This window comes from Dreissena polymorpha, chromosome 8 (genome assembly GCF_020536995.1).
Source record: "Dreissena polymorpha isolate Duluth1 chromosome 8, UMN_Dpol_1.0, whole genome shotgun sequence".
Lineage (NCBI taxonomy): Eukaryota > Metazoa > Mollusca > Bivalvia > Myida > Dreissenidae > Dreissena > Dreissena polymorpha.
Genome location: NC_068362.1, coordinates 66,222,301 through 66,235,014, shown reverse-complemented (window position 1 = coordinate 66,235,014; position 12,714 = coordinate 66,222,301). Strand labels below are relative to the sequence as shown.

Sequence of the window (12,714 nt, the reverse complement as noted above, 5' to 3'; positions counted from 1 at the left end):
AACCATGGTTTAACGAACAATGTGCCAAGGACAAAAATGACTTTAAAACAAAAATGAATAATTATAACCGTAACAGATCAGCGGAAAACAGTATCTCGTTTATCAAAGCAAGAACAAAATATAATAAAAGTAAGAAAAAAGCATTGTTTACTTACAGGTACAAAGAAGGACAGCGCTTGGATAAAATGGCATCATTAAACCCACGTAAATTTTGGAAAACACTCAAAAGTAAAAACAAGAAAGGAGACCTTGATACGAAATCTTTACATGCAAATGATCTGTTTGAACATTTCAAAACATTATTCGATAATAAAAATGAAAATCACACTTCCATTAGTGATGATTCGTGTTCAACTATAAGCGATCACTTATTAGATTCTGATATTTCTGAGATTGAGATAAAAAAAAAGCTATTAATCAGCAAAATTACAACAAAAGCCCCGGCCCTGATCAGCTCCAATCAGAGCTATTTAAACACGCTGCCGATATAATTATACCATTCCTTAAACATATTTACAATCGTGTATTCAAAACGCACGAATATCCACAGGAATGGGGAAAGGGAATTATCACTCCGATATATAAACAAGGGGATGCAAACGATGCAAAAAATTATAGAGGAATAACACTTACCAACATCATTGCAAAAATTTATTCCCAAATACTACTGAATAGGTTAAAAGAATGGTCAAATAACAATAAAAAAAATCACCTCAAATCAATTTGGATTCCAAAAAGGAAAATCAATATCCGACTGTATTTTTATTTTGCAATAAATTATAACAAAAGTGTTGAGTGAAAAAGAAAACTGTATTGCGTCTTTATTGATTTTCAACAATTTTTTGACCGTATAGACCATGAGCTTCTGTGGCACAAATTGATGAAGGAAAAAGTGAGTAATCATTTTATCGAGTCCCTGAAAGCTATGTACAATACGGTCAAGCTGTGTGTAAATTTTAATGCAGAGTTGTCCCCTTCCTTTAGTTATAACTCCGGCGTAAAACAAGGAGACCCGAGCTCTCCTCTATTAGCAATGTTTTTTCTCAATGATTTGATTGACAATATAACTTCAGACACACCCGGAATTATAACCTTAGAAAATATTAGGTTATTTCTAATATTATACGCTGATGACATGATATTGTTTGCCAGATCACCAGAATGTCTACAACGTATGTTAAAAGAAGTCGATAATTATTGTAACTTATGGGGCTTAAAAATAAATGTCTCCAAGACAAAAGCAATGATATTCGAAAACGGAAGGTCACGTAGTATTTATCTATCTATTTATAGCACAAAGATAGAATTCGTTGAGTCCTTTAAATATCTCGGCGCAGTTTTATTTAAGAACGGGAATTTCTTCAGAACACAAAAAATACTTGCACAACACGCCTCGTTCTCGTTACGTAAACTGTCCCAAATATTTGAACAATTTGAATTTCCAGTATCCCAAAAAGTTAAATTATTCGACATATTAGTTGGACCTATACTACATTACTGCGCTGAAATATGGGGCTCAAATCCGGGCACTAACGTTGAATTTATATATACCAAATTTTTAAGATATATTTTAGGAGTAAAGAAATCGACTACTACAGCAGCGCTCTACGGAGAATTGGGAAGAGTGCCATTATCAGTCCACCGTAAATATATTATGATAAAATATTGGAAAAAAAATATAATTTTGCCAGACAGCAGTCCTGTAAAAAAGTTATATTATCTACTTAAAACAGATGATTTAAATAATAAAACATACAAAAATTAAAATTGGGCTACACAAATTAAAACAATATTAAATGAACATGGTCTGAGTTCAATGTGGATTTCTGAGGAAATCGATGACAACTGTTTAACTCTTGTAAGACAAAGGATATATGATCAGTACTTTCAAAAATGTTACTCTGACATAAATAATTCATCCAAACTAACAACTTACTCAAAATTTAAACATACATTTACCCGTGAAAAATACTTAGATGTAATCAAAGAAAATTACCTTAAGCGATCACTGGCTCAATTGCGAACGTCATCACATCAGCTTGCTATAGAAACTGGGCGATATTCGAATACTCCGCAAAATGAACGGCTTTGCATTTTTTGCAATATGAACGCGATAGAATCGGAATATCACTTTTTGTTATTTTGCCCAAAATATAAGGATCTCAGAAAAAATTCTTCAAACCTTATTTTTGCCGATGGCCTACTGTAAATAAATTTACCGCACTTATAAACTCAGAATCAAAAATTGTACTGAATAATTTAGCAAAATTCATATTTTTTTGCAAATAAGTCAAGAACACTGCATAGTTATTAAAAAATAAGCATTACAATTGATAATATCATTTTATACATCATTGTTTGCATATGTACTAACAATGCTCTTGTTAACCATTGTTGTTGATTGTATGTCTTACCCACTGTATATGTGTTCTATATACTGTTTGCTATAAACATTGTATATGTTTTATGCAATAAAGAATATGGTATGGTATAATACCTGTATTTAAAAATGCGATTTTTGTTCACCTGATATTTTGATTATTATTTTTATTTAAAGGTCCTTTTCACGTTTTGGTAAATTGACAAAATTGAAAAATGTTCTGAAATGTATTTTTTACAAAAAATGTACTCAATTCAAGTCCACTTCAATCATACAGTATGTTAACTCATTCCATACTACAGCCTTATCTACGTCTCAACCCCTATCAGTAATAGCCTTTTCTCTACCTCTAGATAAAAAGTACCAGCATCAGCTCTGAATGCCTGACAGATTATATGTTTATTGTTACCTTTAGTGCTGTGAAAAAGGTTGTTTTTAGGTGTTGTTACTTTGTAGAGAAATAATGTAACAAATATTTTATTATTATATTTCCCATTTAAAAATAAATATAGTAATATTATGAAAATTTCGAAATCTTGCATAACTTATTAAATAAAAAACATTGGATTATTTCCAAATAATCTATTCAATACCATTATTACTTATTTATACACTTTTTACAAATATAAACTGTTTTAATTAATAAAAAACATGATTAAATAAGACAAAAACTCATAATAAATAATTTAATGTCATAAAAACAATAATAAGATATTGTAAATAATAAAAACAAACATCAATAGATAAAAAGCACACGTATGTTTCAATTGCAAGTAATTTTAAGGAAAAAAGAAAGACATTCTGAGAACATCTTTATATGCTTTTATTAGAACTTTATAAAAAAATAAATAGAATACAAATTACTATCCTTACAAAACAGTTATTCGTTATTACTGAATCCTAAACAAACAGAAAAAAAAACAACAAAAAACATATCTGGGGTGAATTGTTCAGGGAGCAGGGGTGAATTGTCTAGGGGGTGAATTGTCTTCTGGGGGTGAATTGTCTTGGGGGTGAATTGTCTAGCTTCCGGTTAATCGATCGCTGATTAGTAGATCAGTTCTTAGATAAGAACTTGATTGACAGGCGGCGTCATGTCAATTCTCACGCGACATCGGTTTCTGGAATTCCGATTAAATGTTCTGGGTTTAAGGGCTGGTTCCGGGTTTTACACAATTTCCTTTGTAAGTTTTACAAAATTACTATTTATCGGCGCAGATATTCGTGACGTCACATCCCACGTGCCCGGCTTTTCGCCATTTTCGTGGACAAAACATTGTTCACAACATATTTGTGTCAAGTTTTAGTGTTTATATTATGTAGCATCCGCATAAACCATGCCGACATATTTCCAACGTCCCGAGAATGCCCTTAAACGGGCTAATGGTATGAGATTCTGCGTCATTTGCAGCAAATGTCATTCATGATCTTACCACATGTGTTTTGTTTCCATATTTCGCAGTACAGTTTGTCAACCAGTTCCGGATAATCAACAGTTCTGATTAATTTGTATTTTATTTTCCATAATGCCCCAATAAAAACAAAATGTTAAGTGTCTACGGTATACATCAGGTAAAGGATTAAATTAACACAGTTGACTCTCAAATATTAAAGCTACTTTTTTTATTGTTAATATTTGGAGTGTACAACCTGGGAGGCATTCAAACAATGTTGGACATTTTTACCTTATTTGTCTATATTGATGCGCAAGGATTTTGTGCGCAACATTCAAGCCCGATATCAGGCACTTAATTTCAACAGATTGCAATATTTACATACCTGTGTAGACAATTCATTTCGTGATAATGTTCCGTAAAAATTATGTAATGACAGGGGTTTTTTTTAGAAAAAGGGGAAGACGCTGGGTAAAAGGGGAAAATCGAGCGCGAAAGAGACATATTTGGGGAAAAAATAAAAACTGTTCATTTCAATGTCTATAACTGACCTACAGACTTCAGGTTTTTTTTTAGAAAAAGAGTCATGTCTCTGACCTTTTTGTTCTTAAACACATGAACAAGTATGATATTAAAGTCAAAGTCCTAAATAAAGTTGCAGGGCTAGATCTAATAATGGGAAATGTTTTCAACTTGGGCCAGGGAACGATGTCAATATTGTGATTTCAATTTCATGATGAATGGGTTGACGATCTAGATCTGCTACAGTATTGGAAGGGAAAGGTGCGGCAGCTGCCGATTGTCTACTTTCACTTTCACAATAATCCGACAGTATTAATCGATGTTGATTACATGTACCTCCGAATCCTGCTGGGTTTCAACGGTCTTTGATGATTCATTCTTAAAAAATACGTCAACGCAATTAATATTTTCCGAGTCCGAACGTTTTATTTTGTTCGTGTATGAACGCCAATTGTGAGACTTTTTCTGTTTAAACGTTTATATCTTGGCTTTCACATAACCCGGATGAAAATTCGACTGGTTTCCGGTAATTAATTGACGAAACACCCTTCTCGCGCAAGACCGGAATCCAGTAAAATAGTCACATGATTAATACGATTAGTTGCCCGGTTTCCATGACGTAATTTAAGAGCTATATATAGAATCACTGGGATTTCCAGATTTGAGTGTTCGTCGGGAGAGAGAGAGATCGTTGTACATGGTACAAATTGGATAAGCGTCGACTTCCCAAAAGAAAAAAAAAATTCTTTGAGGGTAAAATATTATATTTTGGTGAAAAATTATATTTTTGGAGGGGAAATGGTATTTTTAGGGGAAAAATTCTGGTAGGGGAAGACGCCGAATATCGGCGTCACTTTCTTAGTAAAAAAAACCCCTGAATGACAATTTGAATTTTGCGCGCCTTAGCAAATTAAATCCTACCACTATTCAAATTTTCAATATCTCTCGATTCGCTAGCTGTGTAGATATATATATCGATTAACACTGCCTTGATGTTAAGCATCTGGTTTAAAGGGGCCTTTTCACAGATTTTGGCATTTTTTTAACTTATTCATTAAATGCTTTATATTGATAAATGTAAACATTGGATCATAAAAGCTCCAGTAAAAAATCAAGAAATAAATATAAAAAAAGGAAAAGAACATTGCCCGGAGCAGGTTTCGAACCAGTGACCCCTGGAGTCCTGCCAGAGTCCTGAAGTAAAAACGCCTTAGCCTACTGAGCTAATATTCCGCCGAGTACACATTCATGACGTATTTTATACCTGATATAAGCAATCTTCGTAGTTTCACAAAATTTAACGACAAAAACAGAACTCTCCAAATTATTCAATCGTTTCGCGTTGCAACGCTTTATAATTTTTAGGTTTTAAAATCGTCAAAAGATGCATATAATGGCTATATTAGAGCATGGTTAATGTTCAGTATTACTGTTTCCTCACAAATATCATAACTAAAACGAAAACTTACGAATCTGAAACAACTTTTTCCAATTTTGTCAATTTAGCAAAGCGTGAAAAGATCCCTTTAAATGTGGAAGAATAAACAGCATAAAATACAGTTTGCGTCTGTTTGTTGTGGTGTTGAGCGTTACATAATAAACCAATGTTATTAAACTTTTTTGGATTAATTAAGCATTGTTTTTTTCTAATGACAAAAAGTTCTGAAATAAGTTACATCTTTTATTTTTATACTGTATATAAATAATATTGATACAAATCATACAGTATACCGTCCGATGTAACGTAGAATGTAAGTACATAAAACAACACAGGCAGAAGGTCGAAAAAGACATGCATAAACAAAGTTGCTGAAACTTAAAAGAGTGAAGAGAAATTGCACCATATCTGTTTTGAACATATGCTTATTAAATCAACAAAGATGAGCATACTACTAATAGCAACCCCAGGTTATTGCAATTATAAAAAAACCACAATCATTGAAAAGGAATTTACAAGACATTTCAAGAACTTTCTAATTTTTTAAAATATCTCTATTAGAACCAAAGTTATGGAAGATTGAAGCGCGCAATTTTAACGTTATTTTCAGAATTTTGATCCATATTTATCACAGTATTATGTCAAGGCAACGCGGAACCATTTTTGCAAGTTTAAGAAGCAAATTGCCCTGTCTGTTGGTTGGTCTTTTGGTTGGTTGGTTGGTTTGCGCCAACTTTAAAATTTGCAATAACTTTTGCAATATTGAAGATAGCAACTTGATATTTGGCATGCATATGTATCTCACGGAGATGCACATTTTTAGTGGTGAAAGGTCAAGGTCATCCTTCAAGGTCAAAGGTCAAATATATGGGTCAAAATCGCTAATTTAATGTACACTTTTGCAGTATTTCAATATTCAAGATAGCAACTTCATATTTGTCATGCATGTGTATCTTATGGAGCTGCACATTTTGAGTGTTGAAAGGTCAAGGTCATTCTGTAAGGTCAGAGGTCAAATAAATGTGGCCAAAATCGCTCATTTTATGAGTACTTTTACAATATTGAAGACAGCAACTTGATATTTGGCATGCATATGTATCTCATGGAGCTGCACATTTTGAGTGGTGAAAGATCTAGGTCATCCTTCAAGGTTAAATATATGGGTCAAAATTGCTCATGTAATGTCACTTCTGCAATATTGAAGCTAGCAATTTTATATTTGAACTGCATATGTATCTCATGGAGCTGCACATTTTGAGTGGTGAAGGATCAAGGTCAAGGTCAAACATCATATAGGGGGACATTGTGTTTCACAAACACATCTTGTTTTATTTGTTATCATTTTACAATACAATTTGGTGATCTTATGTATTTTTTCCTGCTGATTTCATTGGAATAATTATTTTCTTGGTATCTTTGAATCTTAAAAATGTATAAGCATAAACATACATGAAGAAAACGGAATGATTTTTTCAACAAATACATACACATTTAAATTGCTTAATATTACATTTATTTTCGACATATGAAATAGCAAACAAAGTATCCATAACAGAATTAAACATGTTTACAAGATTATTCCATTTAAATATAGCGCAATGTAGGGTAATTCCGACAGTCGTCTAATTTCGACACTTTTCACAGTACTTATCAGACCAGTCTTAAATCATCATCATCCCGTATGATTTCGTTGTAAAATGTGACGTAGTTGGTGTTGTGACGTCACCAGATAACATCTCTCTATCAAACGTCTCGCTAATTGCATGTAAGTGAGTCATTTAAAATACGTACATTGTATAACTTAGAGAATTTTTATAGCGTTATGAGCTTCGCTAAGGGAGGTTACATAATTGTCAATTACGTCCCTTCAGGATTTCGCTGTATTTCTGGTATTTGTACAAGTTCTAGTATAAAATTTGTTTCACTTGACCTGTATTTGTGTTTGAATAGTGCAAATCGTTTGTTAAACTATGATTTGTGGGGTGTCGAAATTATCCTCCGATTTTATACGATGGTGGGTAATTCCGACACTCCAAATGTGTTCAAGCATTCCCAGCGCATATGGAAAGATAGATTCGTTGAATAAAATTACTCTTTAAATAGTTGACGCAGCTTATTGAATATTATATTTAGCTCTCTCTATATCTTTTCAAGCAGATTGTATAAAATTAGAGCTATTTAAAGATTGTGAAGGTTATTGATTAATGAAAATGTATTTTTTTTACTTAATTATATCGTTAATTGGATCACCTGTGATCACCTCGGATGCTGCGCAACCACCGTAAACACCTGTCTGCAAGGGTCATTCACGCGTTTTAAATGTACATGTACAAAAGAAAATCATATACATGTGTACTACATGTAGATGTTATAAGTATGTGCACACGTATGCACTTAAATTTGTACAGTACATAACGTCGGAAACGTAAATAAAGCGTTTAGATGATCAATACTATTAACTCTTAATGGCAATGCCAAATATATCGCGAGATATTTCAACTTTAGTTGAAATTCACAACGAAACTTTTAATGGAAATCAAATGATCACAATGTTGTACCCGCTACGAAATTTGTATTTACAAATAAATACACCCACGCCAATTTTCGCGCGCTTTTTATCAGGACAAAGAAATTCATTTATTTTATCTAGAAGTTGCTAACCGAAAATAGCTGTACCCGGCGCGTGCAAACCGTGTAAGATGATTTTCGCATGTTGGAATACAACTGTATTGTTTAGGGGCTTACATGCAGTTCATCAAACCTTTAAATAGAATCATATGCCGAAATTCATTTGATACTTTCGAAAATTGCGAACGTTTATGTTTATGGCGTTCTTGAGCACTCTTATCGTCTATATTTCCCTCAGATAATTTGCTTTAAAAACGGAAATCGGGCGTATATGGGATTATCAAGTAATGGATAATTAAAGAAGGGAGAAGTTGCATGTATTTGATAGATACAGTTGACACATATGTATCGGAGGCGTTTTATTGTCGCCAATATATTTTAAATACTTATCACATCCTTTCGACCAGCATGTACATTAAAATAGAATTTATTTATTCATTATCACTCTTAAATTAAAGGGATCAATTCAATACGTTTATGTTCAATTATATTTAGCGAACACGATGATCACCGCGGTAGATATTATGGGTCCGCGGTGTTAGTCTATGGCAAACGGCCCCCGCGACATTTGATCTGAACACCTATCGCGGGGTTCATATTGGTAAGCTAACAGTGAGATGAACATTACGGCGAGTGGCGTTTGTTTAAGTACACGGTGTCTGTACTGTATATTGAGTCAAGTGGGAGCACAATACGAACTCTAAATGCAATTTATTTATAATTCTCTGATTTGCAAATTAACACTAGTTTAGCATAATCCTATTTATTAAAGCTCCACTGCATGGAAAGCCTACGACTTATTAAAACACTCTCTCCTGATCGCTAGGCGGACATCACATCCACTAAACCACCACAACCTTATTAACAATCGATTGGTCATTTTCGGCTCGGGTACTACTTACATATACCCCGGGTACGCTTAAGTATACTTACATGTACCCCGGGTATGGTAAATATACTAAAATCTACCCGGGAATTTTTACGCTAAATCGGTCGTCGTCGGCTATTTTTTTTATATTAATTATGTTCATATTTATGTCAATTTTCTGTTAAATTGCCTCTATATTATCGGTATCCATACTCAAAAAGCATGTTGATGCAGTTTATAAAAACAAATAACAGAAGTTTGTTTCGTAATAACGGTAATCGGTAGCGCGTTTTACGACATCTGATTTAGGGCGGGAATAAAACTCGGGTACAGTCTAATTTCGACCGGGTACGTTTTAGTATATTTACCGTACCCGGGGTACATGTAAGTATACTTCAATGTACCCGGGGTAAATGTTAGCAGTACCCAAGCCGACAATGAACAATCGAGCCTAATTAACACTAGACATTAAAGAGATCGTGAAATTCTATCAATTGAGACATACAATGTAAATAACTGATTAAAACAGTTGTTGAAAATTAATACAAAGACAAGTGTCGAAATTAGCCGCTGACTGTCGAAATTAGCCGCTTACTGTCGAAATTACACTCCGCCGCATTTAGTTAAATCGCTTGAAGTTTTGAATTATGCCGGCAACGATAATAACGTTCGTTAGCAAATATCAACAAGTCAAAACGGTGTTTTTCATTTAGTTTGGGCACTTGGAGGGTAATTTCGACACATCAGGACTAAATCAAATTTTACTCTTAAGGTGTCGAAATTACCCGACTTTGCTCTATCCTTTCTTTATTTATTTTATGCAATAATATTGAACAAGATTATCAATTACATTGTTGTAATATTTCATTATAAAATATGTGAAAGGAACAAACAGATTCAAGCTCAACGTCTTAAAAGTATGACCATGTTGTTTTGTGGAGAAATTAAATTTAATGCTTTTGCTTTAATTTGGTGTACAAGTTTGGCTGTCAACTGTCAGTGTCAAACTATAAAAAATACAGATGAAATCATAATTAAAAAATCCATTTCCTTATGCTAAAAAATAATTGAACCTTAATAAAGCCAAAACGTAATTGTGTTAATAACTTTTGTATTTGTCATTCATTCATAAGTGTTTTTTTGTTATTTATTGATTTTTTTGTTCAAATGTATTGAATGGACAATGAACAAAATGGCGGTCGCACGCGGTTGCTTTTTTCAACAAATACCCTTGAACTTTGAACTGGCATGCGAAAGTCAATTCTTATCCAATTTTAAAAAACAAACCATCAAAATAAAGGTAAGAAACAAGGTTTTTGACAGAGGTTGAACAAAAAATATTTACCTTTGATTAATCCAATGGCACACTATAGACTTTGACTGATTTTTCTGAAGCCATTTTTCATCAGATTTTTTTTGTTAAAAAAGCAAAGAAAATTTATCTTTTCTCTGATTGGTTAACATCATGTTGTTTATGTTGACAATATACACACATGCCGCAAACATGTGCAAACAGCGTGACCGTTCAAAAATACAGGTCAGTAAGCGTGTTATAGCCAGACATAAAAAATGTTAACAATGTCAGTTTCTACTAGATATTCTTGGAAGTAAGATATAATTCACACCAACAAGCCATACACCGTTAAAAAGTAAATGCACTTTCAAAACATATTTATCTGAATATTGTGAAATGAAAATAAACAATTGTAATAAGCATTTTAAAAGCATAACCCCCCATTTTGCCCACTAATTCTAATAGGGATTATCAATAATCTGGGGTTGCTAGGATGATAACTCAAGAAAGCTTACGCCTAGGATCATGAAACCTCATAGGTACATTGATCATGACTGGCAGATGACCGTCCCCTATTGATTTTCAGGTCACTTGGTCAAACTGAAAGTCACAGTGACAAAAAACTTATTCACACAATGGCTGCCACTACAAATGACAGCCCATATGGAGGGCATGCATGTTTTACAAACAGCTCTTCTTAAATCTGTTTCATAATATTGCAAGGGGTCAGTGATATTGTTGCGATTTAAGCAGAAGTTTAACTGAAGAATTTATGCCTTTCTAGCTTCAATTTTGACAATATTTGAGGTAAAAATGGTCTTCTGAACTAAAACTGAATGAGTTGGTAATGTTATTTTGCAATTTTACGCAAATTGATGAAAATTTGAACTTTCTGGTGTCCAACACATAATGGGTCCTTCACTGATAAGACTTTCTGAAGAATTTAGCCCATATAAAAAGTATCTCTAAATTCTTTGCGCGTCTTATAAATAAGACTAGCTTACAGGGGGGATAAATGCAGCAAAAAGTTAACCGGAACTGATTAAATAAGTTATGTTCTGACATGTGCATATAGATATAGAAGGCTTTATTATTTTCAAATAAGGTTTTTGCTGATTGAAAACAAATGCCATGACAATGTTTTGAAATACTTATTCCGTAAGTTGAATGATTTTTAATAATTTTCCGAGTGTGAACTTTACTTGGCTACTTTTGACAAAAAAATGAATATGCCGTCTGGTCTAACCTGTTATCTTACAAAATAAATTTTACCCTTTATTTTGACATCTTCTCACATTGACACTAAATCCCAAAATATATTATTGTCGTCAAAAGAATTAAAGTTTTTTGCTGGGTTATTCTAAACTGGTTGACCGACTGTATATTGGTTTACCTTTAATTATGGGGTGTCTTGTTTTTATGACCTAGCATCACTGCAGATTTTAATGACACATTATTTATTTTTTGGAAGTTGTCTATTTTGAATTGACATTGTTGTTTTTTTCAGTTGAACACATCCTTCCGTACTATTAATATTATGCGGTCAATTAGTTGCAAATATGGCGACTATTGTCCTAAGGGGCAAAATATGATAATTTTTTCTATGACGGCTCTCATTGTCCATATGCACCCCTTTATAAAGACAACCGCAGTTCTCAGCAGCTAATCAGTGCCCATAATAAAACTTACATTAAAAGGAAAGCAATGCATAAACTTAAAAAAACATATCATATTTACCTGAATAGCAACCTACAGAAGGTATTCTTCGCATGCACCATGAATAACACAGCACTGTTTCAACACACTATGTCAACATTCTTGTCTTAGTATTCATAAGGGAATCTTTGTAACAGTGACCAGGAATAATCTGTTATTCATGTAAATTTGTAAATGTAGGGATGAAGGTACAACCATGTCCTCTGCATATTTCATTATTTGCCAGAAAAAAAATCAGATTTTGAAACCTCTACCTACTACACTGGGATATTTATCAACATATTGCCCTATTAACATTTGTGTAAATGCCATGGAATGGACTTTTTATGAAAACATGTTGCTTTGAATAGTTCAAAATCATTTGTAAATGGTGTCATTCAGAAGAAAATTAAGTCAACCTTAAGAACAAACAACATTTGGATTAAGACATATTGTATTGTTTTGACTAAAATAGGGCTGAACAAATATTTAACA

At 33.1% G+C, this 12,714-nt stretch overlaps 1 protein-coding gene across 4 annotated transcripts in view; it reads left to right on the top strand.

Annotated features, from left to right (window-relative positions):
* Window positions 1-3,587: 3,587 nt before the first annotated feature.
* Window positions 3,588-12,714, top strand: part of LOC127841737 (eukaryotic translation initiation factor 3 subunit A-like) — a 68,055-nt gene continuing 58,928 nt past the window's right edge. For all 4 annotated transcript variants that reach the window (XM_052370786.1, XM_052370784.1, XM_052370785.1 and 1 more), the window contains exon 1: window positions 3,588-3,766. In XM_052370786.1, the coding sequence (XP_052226746.1) occupies window positions 3,718-3,766 (49 nt within the window). In that variant the 5' untranslated portion in view covers window positions 3,588-3,717. The remainder of the gene's footprint in view (window positions 3,767-12,714) is intronic.